Genomic DNA, 21002 nt, shown 5'->3' with positions numbered 1-21002 from the left:
CTCTGCCTCTGCCTCGCAAGCCAACGCGCCAACTTGCGCAAAGTCTGGTACCCTATCCCTTTTCACCCTTTTTCACCCTTTCATCCCCCCTATAGGCAACCACCCCCCAGCCTGATGCCTGCCTGCTGGGGACTTGGGTATTCAATTGAAACAAGCTGCCAGTGAGGCTGTGAGGCAGCCCGATTGTTTCAACCCTCTTGACTGTCTACGTCTACACAGTACACAAAGACTTTCTTTGGCCTTAGTGACCAGGTTCAACATAGACCATTTTATTCTCTCCTGCCCTATTCCCTACATGAAACGGCGAAATTTCCAATTCGGGCCAATTCATTCCAGACTTAGCCGTCACACGAGGCCTGTCAGTTGTTATTTTACTAGTCCTCACTGTCTAGACTGTGTACTGCTCCGGACGGTACATCTGCTGCAAGTGGCTTTTTCTTCCCCTTTCCGCTTTCGGTGTGGAGCCCGAGGGCAGAATTGGACCCTGAATTCTGACATTTTCTCGGCCGACGCGCTGCCCCAGGCCCTGCAACTGCCCTAGGCTGACCTGGCACGCCTGGGAACTGGGCTGCAGAGTCCCATCAAACCATCAGTCATCAATCAAAGCCAAATCAAGCCAAATCAAATCAAATCAAATCAAACCAACTCAGCCCAGCGTCACATCAGATCAGTCGCAGGCCTACACTGAGTGGCTGGCTGACCCCCTGCGTCGATCTAAATCGTGCAGCCGTGAAACAGCGCCGCTCAATCTGCTGGCGAACCTTCGTTCGAAGCTCTATGAAGATCTGTCACGGACAGGGTGACGACAGCAAAGCACCAGCAGCAGCCGGCGCGAGGCATAGGCAGGGCGGGTAACGCGAGACGAGACGAGGCGAGGCGAAAGCGTTGTACGCGTATCATCGCCAACCTTCATTCTTACCTTCTTGCCGTGCCTGATCAACAAACCCCTGGAACGTTGGGTTGGAACAGGACACACACCACGGACGAACTCTATCTCTTTGTCTCTCTCTCTCGGGACAGCTGCCCAGTCTGCCAGTCCCGACCCGGGATCGTCATCGCCGGCGCGGTTACAGAATTGCCTGACAGCTCAGGCCACTCAGGCCGAGGCGGAGGCGGAGAGAGAGGGCTGATCGCCGTGTTGATCCCCCTCCCCCTTTTCACCGCCATCAAGTCAGCAGCCCTACTGGCCCGACTATCCATTCCTATCGAAGCAAGGCCAGCGGCTGCCGGCGCCGCCATCACACATCGCAATCTTTTGAGCGTTTCATGCGCATGCGTGGGCTCAACGGTCTTCGCGGGGTCGGAACACCCATCACATCATCATCAACGCAACACCTGCCTTGAATCTGGTACCCAATTTCGACAATCTCTGTCGACCCTCGCCCGATAGGGCTTTGCGGAGAAACCGCCCTGCACAGCATCGTCCTGCCTCATTTCGTTTTCCCAACACACCCTGGTGCTACCGACTGTACAAGTAACTCATCAAACCTGGGAGACTGTTATTTCCGCAACCAGAAACAGCACAGTAGACTACTCTGTCTGTCTGTACAGTAGATCCTCTTCACCCCCTGCCGCACTCCGTACTGTACCCCAGGCCCTCCCTTACCCACGAACTACTACGGGGTACCCGTCGTCATGGTACTCTTTCGTCTCCACGTCTGGGGACCAGCTTTCGGGCTCGCCAGCATCGACGCAGAGTGTCTCGCCACAATCACCTACCTGGCAAACGCCCTGCAAGGCGATCAATGGGAGATTGTCGCAACTAGCCCCTCAGGGGTTCCAACGCGTGAGTACAGCAACTAGCTTGATGACGAGTGAACGAGCCAACGCACCTCCCTCCCCTTTACCCCCAGCCCGCTAAGCCCACGTCCCGTCCGAACACGTCGGACGGCGGTGTGTCAGGCGTTGGGCCATCAAACGTTCGGCCCGGCGAACGGCACCTGCGCTGACCGTCCCACCCCACCCCCCAGTTGCGATCTGCCGAAAGTCTAATCCGTATGCTAGATTCCCTTCCCGCGCTCCATGAGACCGGATCCGGCCTGTGGTCCTCGGGCTTCACCTCCATCACCGGCCGCCTCCGCGACCTCGGTGGAGATACCTGGGACCTCGATCGTGATCTGGACGTTGCCCAGAGAGCTGACTCCACCGCCTACACGAGCTTCCTCAGGTCATCGGCCGCGCCGCTGGTCGCCCTATCTCTCTACGTCTCGTCAGCGAACTGGGCCGCCACCACCCGCCCCGCCTACAGCAATGTCCTCCCCTTCCCACTGACGTGGACTGAGCCCCTCTCCATCCGGCACCAGATGTGCGACACGGCAGACCACCTCGGCCTGTCCGACCTCAACGTCGACGACGACGGCGGCCGCGCCGCCCAGGCGCAGGGCTCCGCCACGAGCGAGTCCACCGACGGCTTCCTCAAGGTGCCAGACCGCCTGAAGCCGCGCCGCCGCGGCGTGAAGGCCGCGCTGTCGCCGGAGCAGACGGCTCTGTTCCGGCTCGAGGCTACAGCCAACGACTGCCTCGCTGTGCTGGCGGACCTCAAGGCGGCCGCCGACATGGAGGGCGGCGGCGAGCGCTCCTTCTTCGCCCGCGCCGGCCCCAACGACAGGCCCTCGGCCCTCGACTGCCTGGCCTTCGGCTACCTGGCCCTGATGCTCGTGCCCGACGTGCCGCGGCCCTGGCTCAAGGACCTGGTGCGCCGCCGCCATGAGGCCCTGGCGCTGTTCGTGGACAGCATGCGCGACACTGTCTTTGGCGGCGACGTGAGCTCCAGTTTACCTTGGGCGGATTCGTCGCACGTGTCCGATGCGGACCAGCAGCAGCCGTGGGCGGCGACACGCTTCGCAAGGGGCGTGGTCGCGGCCTCGGTGCCTCGCGCCTGGGTGCTGCGCGACGCCCCGTCCAAGTCAGCGTCAGTGGGGTCGACCGTCCTGGCCGCACTGGGCAGCGGCGCCGCCCTACTGGGCGTGTTGGGGAGCGCATTGCTGTACCGGCACATGCCGCCGCTGGGGTCGTCGTTGTACCGGTGGGAGATGCCGCGGCGGCGGGCGTTTGGGGCTGCCGGGGCGCTGTTTGGTGTTTGAGCGGGCTTGAAGTAGGAGGTTGTGGTAGTACTGTAGCAGGATAGAGTTGATGGGGCTGAGTGTGTTGTGTTGTGTGAACTCTGAATGTCGGGATGAAACGGTCCTGTTAAAGCCGGTGGGCGGATGGGTGGTTGGACGGTGCATGTGAGGATGCGGGATGTGGCACGGCATGATACCCAACTCTAAAAAGTTAAAAAAGGACTTAGTAGACCGTTGAATATGGCGATCCAAAGGGAACATCGGCATGACTTGCACATTGTGAATAGATGCTAAAGTTTATCTCCGTCTTCATTGTTTTTAAAACTCCGCCCGTCTGTCATGCATGCAGGATGACTGAAAAATGTCCGGGACTTCAATATCGCTACAGAATCAACACAGCCAGCCTGACGCCATCCGTCACCAACTGGCAAGAAATCATGTATCTAATCCTCGATAACCTCCGAGACCACCTCACTAGATGAGCTCAGGCTATACTCCCAGCTCTCAAAGTCCTCATCGTCCTCATCATCCTCATCGTCGGCATCCGACAAGGCCTGTCGTTTCATGAACCACCGAGCGTAGCCGTCCTAAGGTATACAGAAGTCGATCCATGTCCCCATATAGTCAAGCCGGTGCGGCCCGCTCTCCTCGCGATGCCAGATGTCCTTGAACTCGGCTAGGTCCAGCCGGCCCCAACCACCGCGGGCCTTGGCCTCCTTCTCGGCCGCGTCGTGCTTACGCCACTCCACCAGCGCCGCCTCGGGCGGCCTGGTCAGCGGCTTGCCCACCTTCTGGCCAGGCCGGGCAGGCTTGCCGTTGGCGCTACCGTTGATGCCCTTGAGCTTGTCTGGCCTGCGCTTGAGGGCTGGCTTGGGAGTATAAGTTGGTGCCGTCGCTGGACTTGGTGGCGGGACGTCGGAATCGCTGTTGGGTCGGAACTGAGGCATAGTCGGGTCACGGTAGGAAGTGTGGATCGTGATGGGCTCTGGCTCCTCAGCTGTCAACGTCGCGTCGACGGAGTCTTCGTCCTCAGAAGAGGTGTCTTCCTCGTCTTCTTCAGCCTCGAGAGCCAGTGTCTCATCAACAGTGTATCCAGAGGTGGCGAGCAGCTCGTCCAGGGTTCTATTGTGGATCGGCTTCTTCTCGTCAACTTGGATGACTGTGATCTTCTCGGTCTCGCTTTCGTGCTCTTTCTCTTTCCCCTTGTCCTTCTCCTTGTTTTCCTCATTCCCATTGCCGTTCTCATCTTGATGTTGCGATGAGCCCTTGGCCTTGTCTTTGATAAAGGAATTGAGCAATTCACGGTATGCGTCCCGGTATTCCCTGGTTTCCGCAGCTTTGACGGCGAGGTCTTCCTTTTCTTTGAAGAGAACATCAAGAAGCTCATTGAACGCCTGCTGTGTGACGACGTAGAGGATCTCCTTGCCCATGTCCCTCTCAGCATCAGGTATGTCCATGCCACCCCATCGCTCTGGGACACTCCTGGAGGATGTCGAGGGATTGGATCTGATCTCGTAGTCGTCTGTGTCTTCGGCAAAGCGGACCTTCGAAGACGACCGTGATCGAGCAGACAGTGGGGGTTGTGCCTCCTTTGAGCTCCCCGCCACCTCGTTACCATTTATGTCCGCGAGGACGTCGTCTTCTTCATTCCATCCCTCAGGCGGAGAGGTGCCCTCTTCTTCAGCTAGGTAAAAGTTGCGCTTCTTCCATCTGTCAAACAGCTTCTTCCTCACTGTGACTCGGAGCTTTCTATCCATCGTTCGCTTTTTGTGAGCCTCCAGACGGAGGTGCTGGGCACGTAGCTGGCTATCAGTTGGTGGTCGGTTGGTCCATCGCTCGTTACCAACTTCTCTAACCACTTGAGGGGCAGAGCTGCTGCCGCGGGAAGCGTCTGCGAAAGATGTGAAGTATTCGATGGGCCGACTAGCATCCTCTGTTGCCGACTCCTCTTCTTCTGCCGACGTCTCTTCCTCGCTTGGCACGTTCTCTTCGCCATTCTCTTCTCCATCCTGTTGTTCTTCCTGGTCGACAGGTCCAAGCTCGCTTGGATGTATGTTGCGCGGTTCGCCGTGCAGGAGAGACACAAGCTCTTCGACTCGTGTGGGAGGGTTCAAGAGAGCCTCGTGGTAGATGCGTGAAACGTCTTCATCTCCCGTGGGCGACGTGACGTGTTCAGAAGCATGCGTAAAGAACCTGCTACCGTATACATCGTCGCTTGGGCCGGCATGATTGAAAAGACTCGACAGAATCTCGCCCCGGTCCCCAACATCTGGTCTCGTCTCGCTTACGACACCATTCTTGTCGCCGACCCAGACATCTCCGTTGCTGTGAAAGATCTTGCCTTCCATGGGACGACCGTGATCAGCTTCTGGAACCCTACCCTCGCGACCAAAGTGACTGCTGAGTGGCTGTCTTCCTGTTACCAGCTGCTGAGTCTCGGTGTTGTTCATGACCTGCTGGTCCAGGCCCTCGAGAACATCACCGTGCATGTGCTTGTAGAGGACATAATAAGTCCGGAATATGCGCAAGCAGTCTCGTCGAGATATGAAACCGTCTCCATCAACATCGTAGCCCTTGAAGATTCGCTCGAGCCTCTGCTTGCCCTTTTTGTAGGACAAGCCCATCAAAAACTCCGGGAAGCTGATCAGGTCATCGCCATTGGTGTCGTAGAAGGCAAACATGCGGTCGTGGATGAGGTTCGGGGCAGTCCTTCTGTGCCCACTTGACGGCACGAGGTATCTCTCGAAAGTCTTCCTATCAGCGGCCAGGAACAACTCATCCGGGTCATCCCTCCATTCCGTGTTGGCGATGAATGTCCATTGTTCCCACAAGGCTTCCAGCTCTGGCCGCTCAAAGCCCGTTTCCTTTGCCAGATGCCTGATCAGAGCACCGGGCAAGTTCCTCAGAGCCGTGTCTGGGTCACCAGGGTACCAGACGGGCTGCATGGACTTGGGGCCAAATGGAGGGGCGGGGACCTTGACCTTGTAAAACACGTGTGTTTTGATGTGCAAGCCCTGTGACTCGCACGTCTCGCAGAGGTCGAAGTCGGCGCAGTTTGCGCATCGGTAGCGGATGCCGCGGATGGGTAGGAGCCCACATGCGTTGCACATGCACCCTCGGTGGACGTAGGCGTTTCGTCGAGCGTTGTCCTCGGAGACCCTGAAGAGCAGGCCCACTATATTGTGTCCTGCTCTTGGCGGTGGTATGTTCCACGAATCATCATGGGCCCAGTCGTCTTCCATTGTACGCTCCTCGCCAGCCACGGTCTCGGTTTCACCTCCAATATCGCCAGAGGTCGCTGGTGGGCGGGAGTTTGTGTTTTCGGCATTTTCATCGTGATGTGTGTCGTGGTCGGGGGATTCTGAGTCGTCGGCCGCGGGGACTGCGCCGCCGTGGTCGGCAAGCTGTCTGCCGAAGTGATGGGTGAGAATGTCCTCAATCTGTCTCCTCTCTTCAGATCCGAGGCGATGCTCAACATCATCCAATGCGGCCTGGATCTGTCGTCTTGTGCTCCGGTCTGTCCTCCGGACGGCGTTGCTCCTGTGCAGACCATTGCCGCCGACAGAGGCGGGGCCCGAAGCTGAAGATGAAGCTGGGTTTGAGGTCAGAGACTGCAGGCGAAACTGCTGCCAGAATTGCCAGGCGATGAAGACGCCGGTGACTCCGGCAAGGACCTGGATGACGACCCTGGGTCGCGTCAAGGTCGCGGCAGAAGAGCTTGACACGTCCATGGCGGATGGCCGGGTATCATGTTGGTCGAGCTGGCCAGGGAAATGGAAAGTGAGAGATGAAGATGTCTATGTTGAATCAGCTCGATTGTCCCACCTGCAGCGAGTAAGAGTGCCCTGCAGGGGAGCAGGCTGGCTGGTCCCGAGGTTGGTGATGGGACGAGTCGAGCTTGGTCATTGGACGCAGCTCGACGTTGAAAAAGCGTGAGACAGCTGACTGACGGCCAGTGGCACAGGCATAGGCACAGGCAAGACTCGAGGGAGTTAGTTGGAAGCTCGACCTCTTTCGGGCCGCAGATCGGCAGACCCACCTTCTGCTCCACCGAGGACGGGCCCCACAGCAGTTCGTCAACCCCAACCTTGGACTAGCATAGTCTACTAACTGCCCTGACAATCGTGTCGTGGCTGACATCTACGTGCAGAACAGTACTCTGAGTGACCAGCTTGGCCTGATCGGCTGGACCGGAACAGATGCACAGTATGTAGTCTAGAGTATGCCAGGATGTAGTCTATGAGAGCAGCCAGTGTTTGCCTCTGCACATCGAAGAGCCAGCATCATCATCCCCTTGACACCCTGACCTCACTCCCCCACTTACGAGAGTGGCTCAATCTTCACTTACACACGAGTCGAAGCCGTCCAGACCAGCCTGTCCTACGATCGAGTGATCGTTGACTTTCTACTCCTACTCTTCATTGCCTGCCTCACCCCAGTAATTCAAACCAGACCAAGATGGCCTCTCAAGACTCCAAAGACTGGCTCATCTGCACGGCCTGCGGCACCCAGTATCCCACCGCAGACCGCCAGCAGCAAACACGATGCTTCATATGCGACGATCCCAGGCAGTTCACCCCGCCCTCGGGCCAGAGCTTCACCACCCTGGGCAGCATGGTGTCCTCGCTCGCAGGCTACAAGAACGTCTTCCGCCGCTACGACAAGGACGACCGCCTGACCTTCATCTACACCACCCCCAAGTTCGCCATCGGCCAGCGCTGCGTGCTCGTCAGGACCCCCGCGGGCAACATCCTCTGGGACTGCATCACCCTCCTCGACGACGCCACCGTCGGCGAGATCAACAAGCTGGGCGGCATCAGCGCCATCGTCATCTCCCACCCGCACTACTACTCCACCCACCTCCAGTGGGCGACGGCCTTCGGCTGCAGCGTCTACCTCGCCGCCGAGGACAAGCAGTGGCTGGCGCAGACGGACCCCTCGAGGCAGGTCTTCCTGGGCGCCGACGCGAGGGAGCACGAGGTCACCGTGTCAGGCCAGAAGACCGGCGCCACCGCCCTCAAGCTGGGAGGCCACTTCCCCGGCAGCCTGGTGCTCCTCTTCGCCGGCCGCCTCCTCATCGCCGACACCCTCCTGACCACGCCCGCGGGCATTGGCAGCTGGGAGACGGATGCGGTCGGCACCAAGCGCGAGGGCCATCTGGGGAGGCCCGAGGGCGCCAACTCGTTCGCCTTTATGTGGAGCATCCCCAATTTCATCCCCTTGTCGCCGGATGAGATATCGCAGATGTGGGACGTCCTGGGCAAGCATGATTTCCAGAGCACGCATGGCGCGTTCATGGGGCAAGATATCGAGGACGAGAAGATCAAGGGGAGAGTGCTTCAGTCTGCGCAGATCCAAGTCCATAGGATGGGCTGGACAAACCATGCCTTCTTGAACATATCTACATAGTAAATAAAAATTGGCGTTTGTTCAACACGTCTAAAAGCTCATGAGCAGGCGAGAGCGCAAAAAGAGGGGTTGTCGCCAACGCCCTCCTCACGCCCTGCCACCCCTCTAAGGTGCTACAGCGCGTCCCTCCTTTCGGTGATTCCTGTTTGCAGGAGCTTCGGGATATTTGTTGCAGTGTCTCGTTTCCACCTGCCTGTGTTTTTATTGACGTTGCGGTGGGCACTGTGTCTGAACTCAAGGCCTTCACTTTATCTTTTGCCTACTTGCCTGTGTGTTTATTGGCTTTTGAAGTGGGCGATGTGTCTGGACTTATAGGTCTTTCGAATCGCTCGCTTTGCTGACCAGGCCAGCTTGCCTTTTTGGTTGTGGAATTGTGGTGTGCATGGGTTTATGAACGTTGGGATGAAAGTGAGTTGGCTTGGGCCGACTGCGTCAGTGACACAATTCGAGAGGTGGCCTGCCCATATGCGTCACCCTCACAACGGCAGTGAGATCTCATACTCGTTCTTGTGCGAAGACAACCATCTAAGGACTCCATACACTGTCAGAGTAAATTGCCTTCCATGCTTCCATATCATCAGAGCCGATTGCTTATTCTAAAGCCCAAACGCCGTCGCCACAGTATTGCTACATGAAGGTCTTCTCCCTCTCGATCCAATTACCTTCTTCACTCATCTGTTGCATCAGCTGTACAAGCGATCCCAAGCTACAACAGAACTGTCGAATAGCCCAGCGCAGCACCCTCCGTGATCAGATGTAAACCCGTGATCATCTTACACACCAGATCCTCTACCTCCCCGCAGCCTTTGCGGTCTTCTTAGCCAACTCAAACCCCATCTCATCACGCTTGTCATTAATTACCCTGCCCCACTCCAGCAGCAGCCGGAAAAGGTAGATCTCCGCGTCCTCCCTGCGGACGACCTTGCCCGTCCACTTCTTGCCCTCCTGCGCGATCCACTTGGCGTTGTCAACGCGAGATTCCATTGCGACTTTTCGCCCGTTGATGAGGGCCTTGTCCTGCAGGCCCGTGAAGTAGGCGAGCGTGCTGTGCACCGCGTGGAAGCGGAGGTCGACGGGTACGAAGTGTAGCCATGGCATTAGGCGTTCGCTGTACCATTCCTGGTTACCGTGTCAGCACGGGCTAGCATAACAGTGGACTTGACACTGGGGAAACATGAAAGTGGAGGCTAATTTTTACCTTAAACACGGAGGCCACGAACGGGACGCTCTCGGACCTCAGGATCTTGAGGAAGTCCTGCGGCGGGCCCTCGTCGCTGTCCATAACCATGATGTATCGGCTGTTCATCTTCTCCTTGTCTTCCTTGTCCTCGGGCTTGAAACCAAATTCGATCTTCGCTGCGGCGCACTCGGGGCTTAAGCAAGTGGAGTAGTCACTGATACCGGCATCAAGCTTCAACGCAGAGCTGAGCTCGTTCAGGGGCACCCTCTCGTATCGGAACTTCTCCTTGTCTCCCGGCATGGCAAGACATATAGTGACACGGTCTGACGCAGAGGCATTGTTGGCCAAGTAGCTCAGGCGTTCCTGATGTCCGCCGCTAAGCAGACGAGGCGGTACCATCCCGAAGTCGGCGCCAATATCGCCGCGCCAGAAAAGCCGCGCTTCCTTGTTCACAAGCGGCTTTTCCTTGCTATCGGTACTGTACGTGTCATCGCCCCTGCTCAACGGGATAAGGATATCACTGAATCGGTCAGTCTTGGACCGACTGAACATGGGCACAAGCTCGCTGAAGGGCTTCAGCGGTAGTTCGCTCATGTAAAAGCCGTGCAGGTTGAACATGTCGGGTTGGTGGCAAAGATCTTGCGCTACATCCCAGTCTGCCAGAAATTGTCCTTTTGCTTGGGGGCCGACACATTTCGAGCAGAAGTCTCGGTTGTTTGAGTAGAATCCCGACCTTGACAACGAGCCAGGAGGACAGGCTTGTCCCAGATTCCGCTGGTGCTCCCAAGCAGTCGCGAATTGCCTGTCTTTCAGTTTGTTCTGCAGACTGTGTGCATCTTTTTCGCTTTCTTGTGCCGCCTCATCCTCGGCGGGAGATGCTTGGTCGGCATCTCTTTTGGTCAAGCCAGGGGCAAGCAAATTCTTGACTGTCGCGCCTTTTCGAAACCGATTCCTATCCGACCACGTCGCCAGGATTCTTGGACGGTCCAGCAAGTTGATGGGGAGATCCATGTCTTGCAAATGCGGCGCGAACGGCTGGATGAGCGCAACCAAATCATCCATCATGGCATCCTTGGATGACTCGATTGCAGGCTGGTGGGTGACGGCACCTTTCCGTATGCTGACGAGGCCGATGTCTCTATTCGACCCAAGTTGAGTGATGCCTTCCCGAATCTTGCTAGGGCTGAGGCCCCAAAACGGCAGAATGTCTTCCTCGATCTGCTGGAAGTGATCAAGAACCACGGACCCCCTTGCTCTGGCAAAATCGAACCAAATGTCGAACCCGGGCGGGGGACTGCGGCCTGCATGACGCTCACGGTACTCGTCAACTGCAACTCTCACACTCTGGCTTGTGGATGCCTGAACAACCCAGCGATCTGCGCTTGTCCTAGATTGGTAGATGAGCGTATCCAAGGGGTGTCGGTCCAGAACGTTGTTCGCTAGGAGGCAGTAGATAGAAACACCGATCATTGCGGCGAGAAGAAGGAAGCTGATGAACGCGCGGGGAAAGATGATGCGAACTTGGTTCCTGAATATGAAAATGGCAAAGCCAAAGCATAAGGCGTAGATCGGCAATACAATACTCGAGCGAGAGAGTTGCTCGTAAGTACCGAGCAGACTCAATTTGCGATAAGTCGCCTGCGTTCCGCAAAGGAACGCAACGATACCCGTTGACGCCAACGGAGAGGCTTGGCAGGTGAACAGAGAGAAGGAAATGAAGAGAAAAGAGAAGACCATAGCATCATTGAAAACATCAAAGAAGTATAGAGAGTCCACACCGTACATTTCGGCAAAGTGGAAGTATCCTCTCAGCCGATAGCTTATGAGACTGGGTACGAGGACGACGAGGGCAATGAGGACTGAAGACGACACCAAGATTGCACTGAGACTTCTGAGTCGTTTCGTCGTGGTGCGGCTTGAAGTAAGTATCCGCCAGGCGAGGATGAGAATGGCGGCGTCAAGGAAGACTCCCACGTACTGTAGGGAGAGGATCGTCGTCCTGTTCTCCGACAAGGGGCAGAGAGCAGTCAATTGCATGCTCGGTTGAAGCAGCGAGAAGGCGCCCCAGCTGAGAAGTGAAACGCCTGTGAGTTGGGTGATCCTTGAGTTCATGAACCAGAGTACTATATCCTCAAAAGCGTCGTTCCCCATGGCGTCGTAGTCGTCATCGCCATGGTCATCCTCGGGTCTTCGTCTCCTGGTCGTGCTTGAATCATAGACTGCAAGCAGAACAGGCAACAGACACTGAAGTGATCAGTCCCAGATTCAGCAAATGTCCGAATTTACACTCACCTCGACGCCTGGCTTATTGCATATAAGACGATATTGAAGCCAGCGGGATAATTCCAGGCGGAGTACAACCAGAACGAGCAATAGTGGCCAAAAATACTTGCGAGGCCTTCTGAGATGCCCCGCCTGTTCTGGTTCTCCAAGCTTGGAATAAGCAATGTCCTTGTCTGGGCATGGGGTCAGTAAGGGGAACGTAGTTGTTCTTTTGCCCGGCCTACATACCAAATCGTCCGTTGGCCCCTGGTAGCCACCTGGAGACAAAGCTGGCAGCTAATGTGACGAGCCCGGAGATCAAGAATATCAACACCTCGGATATCCGGGGCCGTTCTGGGACAGCAGTCAGAGAAGCATCTCAAGATGTTATGGGCCACGGCAATGAGACCTTACCAAGCAGGGGATGCCGGCCGATATTGTCATAAAGATAGAAGAAGGATGTGAGGGCGCTGCATCGATGTCAGACGGGACTATCCTGCTTATGTTGTGGCTCGAGATACTCACCATAGAAGCGCAAGCTGTGAGGGTTCGGCCATGGTCCATAGGTACTTGAGGTATGTTTGGTTACAAGGAATGAAGTGCTGAGGCTAACCCTGAAGAAAGAAAGGGGCAGCTGGGATTCTGAGGCCGCCACATCCGACTTTCGAGAATCGATGCAGAGCGTTCAATGAGCGTCGAAGGTAACAATGAGTTGATAACATGTCAAGTGAAATATTAATGAATCTCCAGACCAGGTCGGCGATGAAAAGAACGGACGCCGGTGGCTTTGGAGGTCTCGGAAAGGGTTCAACGTCGGGGGATCTAACTGAGTTCCAAGGTTGCCAGAAGGTCAAATTGGAGCATTCCATCCTGGTTACGTCAGCGGATACAGCTCTTGGCAGGGGTCACACCCTGACGTCGCGTCTTCAGCAAGGAGACATTTCAGCTCAACCTCGCAGCCAAATTCACCAAATGCACTGCGAGTATGGTGAGCGAGGCACCCTACAAGCCACTAGCCCAGCTTTCACAGACCGATAAATTCGGGACCTTGTGACCGCTGCTGCTCCTGCTCTCGTTTCTTAGTCCTGAACCGTGCTCAGCTTAAGGGAAAGGAGTCTGATTATCTTAGGTTCATAGCCTAACGCGTCAACTGGCATCAGACACCTTTATGAACAACACATCTGAAGTCAACATGAGCAGGTGGGCTTCTTTGAGATAGTGAAGAACTTTTCCCGTATCTAATTAACTTTTTCTTGAATCTACTCTCTCTGTGTTCATACATAACCGTTCGTCATTTCATTGTGCCAATCAACACCCTGCCACTTCAAATCCTTCCAAGAATACAACCTGAACATCAGTGAAACAAGTGGAACTGCCTTCGTACACATGATTATCACGTAGCCTATTGTACTAAAGTTTGGGTACATTGAACTCTCTTCATAGTGTTCTTATGAATGAACTGAATGTGGTTGAAGCATACGAGCTTCAGCGACTGGCCCAGATAAATCTCCCACCTTGAGACCAACGGACAAAAACGACACCAGTAGCTGGACCAGAGCGACCGGAGTTCGCCATACTTTTGAGCAACCCAACACACATTGTGCACCCAGTGAGACATGCTTGGCTTGCAAGGCATTATGCAGGGCTATCCGAATCCTACCAACAGTAAGATAAGCTGCCGGGGACTCGGGAACAAGGATTTTGTTCAGTTTCTAGCGCCGGATCGCGATCCTTCGGCTCTTGAATGTTGACCTCGAAGCAACAATTTGATTCAAGCGGAGGCTTCCACATCGCTCTTGTGGCCTCCAGCGCCTCCTTATTCCCTGTTCACGAGAACCCTGACCTACGAGCTGGCCCGTGTATCCCGAAACACAGGATCGACAATGCCAGCCTCCGTCCACAAGCACCCAGATCACCCAGAAATCGAGCCGAAGCCTGGCGACACAATCGTGTGGCGCTGGGACGGGTCCAACAACCCCCTCCCGGAGATTCCACACAACGGCTCATGTCACTGCGCAAGTGCCGCCCCCCATATGTTCTTTCCGTTCTCAAGCGAATTCATCTCGCTCCCTGCAGCAAACTTAGAATATCCTGCAAGGGCTTGACGGGAAGACAGGCAGCTAACATCGACCACAGGGCGCGGTACGCTTCAGCTTTGCCCACCCAAGTTTAGTCAAGCAGGAAGGCTGGCACTTTCCCGTGAAGAGTTGTGACTGCAGTATCTGTCAGCGAAACGGATATTTGACGATATTCGCGGAGCGCAAAGATATCGAGTGGTTGAGTGGCTGGGACGAGATGCGTAGCTAAAAGTTTGCGACGGGAAAGAAGGTCCATCGTTTCTGTGGAACCTGTGGGAGCAGCGTTTGTATCGATTTTCTGGGGGAGTGGAAAGCTGCGGGCGATGTGATAGGTATAAATGTGAGTCACGCGGCTTCATCGCCGTTGCATACCCGTACTACCTTATGTATTGAAATGTTGCGCATTCGACTCCGGTAGGGGAGTCTGTATCGTCGTTACTGACTGCCATGCCCAGGCTCGTATGTTGCACAACTTGGACATCGAAGCCTTGTATCTCCACAAGAAGGATGGAAAAAACTTTGTTCCTGGCACATGAAAATGGTGTCGTGTAAAATGTTGCTGGAAATGACAGAACTCAGACATATGTATTCACTAGTCGGAAAGAAACATTTTGGCCGCAATCGAGATAGTCTATACCCGACAGTGGGTAACAACGCATTTCCTGACTAAGATACCAGTCAAACGAAGGCGCGGAATCCGTCTTGAAAAAGGAATCTAAACACTTATGCCCCTGGTATACATCATTTAATCAGTTTGACCGATAATAACACCCATGACTCCCGGACTTGCTGCTTCAAAGACATCTTCAATTCCGAGAATAAGAGTCCGCACAGACCCCTTGTATTATCCTTTAGATGTACTCGCCATGCGTCAGAAATGTGGAAACATTTACTTGAGTGGAAAAGAATGAATACTTTGTTGTCCTCGAACGTACAGGTATTGCAATGAACTCGCACGCAACCGAAGTTGCATTGTCTCACGGCTGAGGCATGACAGGCGGGGAGAAAAAAGTCGAAGCATGGCCGAACTGCGAATATTGGAAGAGTGATGCAATTCTGTTTCATTCTAAAAGATTTACTTTGGCTTCCAGGTGATTCAGTTGGACTTCAGAATGGCGCTGATCCACAAAAGGTCCGGGCTCTAAGTAAGGGTGGTGAAGTCTAATCTGCTCGGTCGCCATTTGGCGTGATGTGAATGGCGATTGCACCGGCCAGTACTCGAAGCTGGGACACTTGAGTGACAATTTGCTCAATGCCCTCTCGTTCGACCACGTGTTGTATGGACTCATTGTGATTCAATTCACAGCTGGAAGAGAGATGACAATTCCGTCGCAGTTGCAGTCAAAGAAAACCCAAGTACTTGAGTAAATACTCTTAAAAATAAAGAAAACACCTTCCTGTCAAATGCCTTTACTGCAATAGAATTTTGTTTGCAGGTTCCTCTGGGTTGGGTACCCAGAAACAGGTCACGTTAGCTCGCACCAATTGTACCGACCTCTTAGTGTGTGAGGGCCGATGAGAAGGGGTTCAATCAGAACAAGTTATTCTTGCAAATTAATGAACGCGCCGAACACAGCTGAATATAGCGGATGGCGGAGAATTCTGGCCTCTCAAGGCTACGCTCCTATGTTGAACCGCAAAACAGGGCCTGCATGCGTTCATATGACTACGCCGTCTATGAGTCTTTCTGGGTTTCAACACCCCCCCTACACTAAAGCAGGCTTTCCTATGGGTTAATGCTGGGAGGGCTTGTCCCAAGTGGATAAACTCCTGCCTAGAGACATTCGTGGAGTGCTCTTATGGCTTCTCCCTCGACGTGGAAGATAGCGCATTTGATTGGGTGTTCAGAGGGGCTGGGGGTGGCTCGGGAGGCATCACAAGCGCTTGTGCATCATTCAGAATCAGCCATTAGGACAACAAAACACCCAAACCTCCCAAGGCGTGCATATAAGTGCTGACAATTTCTTCACCCTTGTAGTTGTATACATACAACGAAGCCATGAATACCTCATTTGATGATTATTATCCCGCAGAATAGTTTGCGCCATCCCATGGTATTCTCAAGCTCGGATTGCAAGGTATCATGGACCCAGGACCTTGTAGGTATACAATCACTTGATGAGGGCTAGCGAGCAATTATTTTCACCAAAGCCAGGGCACAGAGCATGCACGTTCCTATTTAATCGGTTGGTGTCGAGTTGTATCGATACATGAGAATGTAAGATACCCCTGGAGATATGCGAAACGGCTGTGCTGTAGGTAGCGTTGCACAACTTGCAGATAAAATAGACGCACTCCCTGATACGATATGGTGGCTGAGCCCGCGCATGCAGACAGGCTCTTGTTTTGTGCTCTTGTTTTGTGCTCTTGTTTTGTGCTCTTCATCATCTCTTGTCTTTGGTTATTCAATCCTCCATCTCTTGAGCTATGCAGAGCACATAAAGATACGTGCTTGTTGATTTACACTCTGGAGGCTGCAGCATCAAATCGTGATGGTTTTCCACCCCTCACACGTGTATTTACTGTCAACCGGCTACCATTTCACTTCTGAGGCTGTTTGAGTTCCCATAACACTAAATTTGACTTCAATCAACTCCTTTGTCCTGGATCTTCAGCCATGACAGACCCGGATCATAGCCAAGACGAGGCTTCGTCTTTGCACGAGAGCATGATCACTGCGGTTTCAGAAAGCCATCGTCAACAATCTATTGACGAAAGGGAGCCACTGCAGAACCGCGACCAAAATAAATTGAGGGACACAGACACTGCTTCACCAGGCAACAGCTCCTGCCTAAACGGAAAACCAGAAGTTCGACGAGCAATCAGCCAGAAGTCCACATCAATCAACCTGCGCACATTCCTAACCAATTCTTGGCTCCATGAGGTATTTTCACTTGGCGCCAGCTGGGCATGCCAGATATGGCTTGTTGTGATCCTTGTACAGATGAACAACCGCCCTCTCAACACCTGGACACTGAAAATCTCTCTTAACGCCATGGTCGCAGCACTTTCCACAATCTCTAAAGCGCTCCTCTTAGAGCCAGTAGGGGCTAGCATTGGGCAGCTGAAGTGGCTACATCTGCGACGACCTCGCAGCATGTATGATTTCGAGCTCTTCGACCAGGCGAGTCGAGGATCTCTCGGGTCTATATCTCTACTGGTCCACCGCCCGCTCCACGTGGTCTCCCTTGGATGTTTTGTCACTATCTTGTCGGCAGCCCTCGGTCCATTCACCCAGCAAGTAATCAGCTACGCCAACCGACAAGTCGACCTCAGAAATTCGTCTGCTACGTTCGGCGTAGCATACAATTACAACGTAACTACCATCACAGGATCAAAGGAATCTAATTTCTTTCCTAATACATTCGACTCATCTATGCGTGCCAACATTCTCGGCGCGTTGTATAACTCCAAGACACCTCCGGTCTTCAACTGCACATCCGCTTGCGCCTGGAACGGCACATACGTAACGCTGGGTTTTGGCTACGAATGCAAAGACGTGACAGAGGCTGCAGCCGCAAACCGAAGCTGCATTAATTCAGACCCTCGAAGCAAACCCGAGCCTGTAGATCCTTATAACGGCACGATCTCACAAGCTTGCAACATGACGACTCCAGGCGGCGTTCTGCTAAAGCCAGATCATTTTCCTGTATTCGACGGGACGTGGCACACGACGACGAAATATGTGTCGATCGCCAGCTCCTCGAAATTCGGTGTCTGGAACTTGCGGATGCCCAAACCCGGCAAGTCTTATGCCAGCCTTGTCACACTAGCGCAGTATGAGCGCGACCCAGACTTCCTGCACGGTGGTCGCCTGAAGGAGAATGTCACAGAATGCGAGGTATCGGCCGTGGCGTGGCGATACTCCGGCGTGACAGTCGAGGGCAACGAGCTTGTGATTTCCACCCGGGAAAAGATCCCACTGGACGAGGTCGGCAGGTTGCCGACAGACAGTTCAAATTTGAACGAGACAGGCAGTGTCGCTTTGGGTGAGCAAGGCAAAATCAATTTCAACAAGATGGGCCTTCAGCCGATGTCGATCAGTATTTGGGACTGGGAGGCCTTGGACTTTTTCCTGGTGAACTTGCTGTCAGATATTCCGAATGTGGAGGGCAGCCAGCCCTACTACACACCCGACGACAAACCGCCCATATTCTCAAAGTCAGCGTCCGGTGGGGACATCACAGTCTGGGTCGCAAGGATGACGGAAGCGATGACCAATGCGCTGCAGGCAGGGCCGAATAGCGAGCTCATGGAAGGCATGAGCCGGGAAGTGATTATCTACGTGCGGGTCGACTGGTTGTGGTACGCGTTGCCGCTGGTCGTCGAGGTCGGAGCCTTCATTTTGCTTGTGTTCGCGATTTGGCGGTCGAGATCCAGAAATGGCGTACCGCTTTGGAAGACTTCAGCATTGGCATCATGGGCGTACAGGCCGGAGAAAGAGGAAGACAACGTGATCAGGCTCATGTTAGAAGACGGTTTGCCTGATTTGCATACAGTGGAAAAGGAAGCCAAGCGCTGGAAGATACAGGTACATTAGAGCAACGTTAGACAACTCTCAGAGTGCATCACTGCAAAGGTTATATTACGAAAAGGGACTTTTCTTCAAGACACATTGGTAATGTGCTTCCAGTGAATGAATGCGTAGGAACAATGAAGCCGTCTCTTATAAAGCTCGAGGTTTAGAACTGACTTGTAGCGAGAAAGGAAGGTCTGCGCTTGCATAGGAGCGCTGTATGTGATTATCAAGCCCGCGACGGTGAGCTTGTGGAAGCTTTGAGGCACTCCAACAGCTTGAGGATCTCCAGAGAATTTAGAGCAGCGGCACAAGGAACTTGTAACAAGCGTTGAAGAGTCACTAATTTCCAGAAGAAGTCCTTCAGTTTGCAGGAGTCCATGTATCAGATATTTTTCACATCATATGGCAATCCGTAAATGCGGTGGGTGCACATAAATGTGGTCTTTACTGAGGAAGGGCTCTGGAGCTCGAGTGTTGTACCTATGTACCTAGGCAGGTTGTCGTACTTATGTCAGCTAAAATGGCCCCTGAGCAGGGGTCTCGGAGCTGCCCAGACTGACGTCGCGTCCCTGAACGGACCACACGGGAGGCTGATTTACAACCATGCCTGACCAGAATGCTGACCTCGCGATAATACGAGCCTCGGAACTGGGCGTGTCCTGTTCATGCACTCTTCCGACTTCCACTCTTTACATCGCAACTTGATCATCCAGAACTGGTTGAATATTTGAAACCAGGCATCTGACACTCCGTCGCCCCATGGTCTGCACCACCTAACGAGCACCCTGTTCACAATGAACATGTTGAGCTGTTGACAAAGCCTCTGACATTCACTTCTCACCCTCCCACTTTTTGAATACAAGCCATGGCTGGCCTACTCACCGGTCCGGCCTCCACTGACTACCGATCCCTCTTTGTTCCTGCCGTCTGCCTCCTAATCTCCTTCCTGGGCTACACTTCGCAATGGCTCTTCAACGCGGCCGAGAACCTCGAGCCCGGCCCGCTGACGCAGAGGGAAACGGCCATCTTCAACATCCTCCTTCTGTGCCTGTGGGCGACATACTACAGGGCATGCACTGTGCCTCCCGGGCGGTACGACTTCCCGGCACCACCACCCAAGAAGTCCGACGACCCAACCCCAACTAGCGAAGACACCGACCCGTCCTCGAACGAGACGTCAGCGCCCAAGCCCGAACCCGAGCCGAAGACGACGACGACAACCACGCGCTGGTGCAAGAAATGCGACTCGCCAAAACCCCTGCGCGCGCACCACTGCCGCCTCTGCAAAACATGCATCCCCAAGATGGACCACCACTGCCCGTGGACCAACAACTGCGTGTCGCTGCAGACGTTCCCGTACTTCCTGCGCTTCCTGGTGTACACCAACGCCGCGCTGCTGTACCTGCTCGCCTGGCTGCTGTACCCGCGGCTGCGGCTCATCTTCTGGGACAACTCGGCGCTGCCGTCGTACCTGGGCCCCAGCGTGCCGGCGCTCGTGCACCTGTCGCTGCTGGGCATCGCCGCGGGGCTGACCGAGTTCGCGCTGATGATCCTGCTCATCACGACGGTGCGCGGGTGGGTGCTCAACGTCACCATGATCGAGGGCTGGGAGCAGGAGCGCCATGACGCGGTGCTGCTGCGGTCCAGGAGGGGCGGGTGGTGGAGCGGCGGGGACGGCGGCAAGGTCGTCATCGAGCGGGTCGAGTTCCCCTACGACATTGACTTCTTCACCAACATGGCGCAGGCGATGGGGACCCGGAACGTGCTGACGTGGCTCGACCCTTTCATCGGCGGGGGCCCGACCGTCTCGAAGGAGGTCGGCAAGGGCGTGGGCTGGGAGTGGGAGGAGAACGGGTTCAACGACCGCGAGGGCATGTGGCCGCCCGCCGACCCGGAGAAGCTCCGCAGGGCGGCGGGCGGCGCCAAGGGCTGGCCCGGGTCCGAGGCGGCGCGGCAGGAGGCGGTGCTCGTCGACAGCAAGTGGGCGAGCCCGCAGGAGGAGATGGCTGCGTTCCGCGCGCGGCAGGAGATGGACCTGCGGCGGCGGAGGGGCACGTCGGGCGTCATTGCGGAGCTGGACGAGGACGAGGAGATCGAGGACCTCGACTATGACTATGTCGACGACAACAGCGGCAGCAGTGGTGGGTACTACGAGGATGAGGACAACGAAGAGGAGGGGACCGCCCAGGACAAGGCGGTCCCTGTGATACCGGGCCAGGGCTACTACGAGCGAGGCATGGACGGCGAACCGGGCTGGACGAATTCCGAGGGCGACCGCCTGCGCGACTTTGGCGTGGACGAGGACGTCGAGGATGATGATGAAGATGTCCCGCTTGCCGAACTGCTGCGTAGGAGGAAGGAAGGCAGTAAGGATAGATAGAGCGAGCCTGTTGTAGATGTGCCGCCGAATGCAAACCATTTCTACCCAGAGTCTGGTTGTGCTGGAGAATCGCGTGCCCATGGCGCACAATAATCCGGACGGACTTATCTCA

At 55.0% G+C, this 21002-nt stretch overlaps 6 protein-coding genes across 6 annotated transcripts; 4 read left to right on the top strand and 2 right to left on the bottom strand.

Moving 5' to 3' along the window:
- Window positions 1-1635: 1635 nt before the first annotated feature.
- Window positions 1636-3083, top strand: J7T55_002975 (mitochondrial import receptor subunit; the record flags this gene model as incomplete). The annotated part of the gene is made up of 2 exons (XM_053138106.1): window positions 1636-1786; window positions 2005-3083. The coding sequence occupies 2 exons, from the start codon at window positions 1636-1638 to the stop codon at window positions 3081-3083; spliced, it is 1230 nt and encodes a 409-aa protein (XP_052998843.1).
- Window positions 3084-3649: 566 nt separating this feature from the next.
- Window positions 3650-6793, bottom strand: J7T55_002974 (EF hand domain-containing protein; the record flags this gene model as incomplete). Its single annotated transcript, XM_053138105.1, has 1 exon — window positions 3650-6793. One exon carries the CDS (start codon window positions 6791-6793, stop codon window positions 3650-3652), a length of 3144 nt encoding a protein of 1047 aa, XP_052998842.1.
- Window positions 6794-7520: 727 nt separating this feature from the next.
- J7T55_002973 (metallo-beta-lactamase family protein) lies at window positions 7521-8471 on the top strand (the record flags this gene model as incomplete). Its single annotated transcript, XM_053138104.1, has 1 exon — window positions 7521-8471. The coding sequence occupies one exon, from the start codon at window positions 7521-7523 to the stop codon at window positions 8469-8471; it is 951 nt and encodes a 316-aa protein (XP_052998841.1).
- Window positions 8472-9260: 789 nt separating this feature from the next.
- On the bottom strand, window positions 9261-12470 carry J7T55_002972 (capsular associated protein; the record flags this gene model as incomplete). Its single annotated transcript, XM_053138102.1, has 6 exons — window positions 9261-9590; window positions 9670-11895; window positions 11944-12107; window positions 12163-12267; window positions 12328-12383; window positions 12439-12470. 6 exons carry the CDS (start codon window positions 12468-12470, stop codon window positions 9261-9263), a joined length of 2913 nt encoding a protein of 970 aa, XP_052998840.1.
- Window positions 12471-16608: 4138 nt separating this feature from the next.
- Window positions 16609-18531, top strand: J7T55_002971 (uncharacterized protein; the record flags this gene model as incomplete). The annotated part of the gene is made up of 1 exon (XM_053138101.1): window positions 16609-18531. One exon carries the CDS (start codon window positions 16609-16611, stop codon window positions 18529-18531), a length of 1923 nt encoding a protein of 640 aa, XP_052998839.1.
- Window positions 18532-19375: 844 nt separating this feature from the next.
- J7T55_002970 (palmitoyltransferase pfa4) lies at window positions 19376-20890 on the top strand (the record flags this gene model as incomplete). Its single annotated transcript, XM_053138100.1, has 1 exon — window positions 19376-20890. The coding sequence occupies one exon, from the start codon at window positions 19376-19378 to the stop codon at window positions 20888-20890; it is 1515 nt and encodes a 504-aa protein (XP_052998838.1).
- Between the last annotated feature and the right edge of the window lie 112 nt (window positions 20891-21002).

The sequence above is a fragment of the Diaporthe amygdali genome (assembly GCF_026229845.1).
Source record: "Diaporthe amygdali strain CAA958 chromosome Unknown NODE_3_length_2959817_cov_65_330692, whole genome shotgun sequence".
Taxonomy (NCBI): Eukaryota; Fungi; Ascomycota; class Sordariomycetes; order Diaporthales; family Diaporthaceae; genus Diaporthe; species Diaporthe amygdali.
This window is presented reverse-complemented; position numbering and strand designations above follow the sequence as displayed.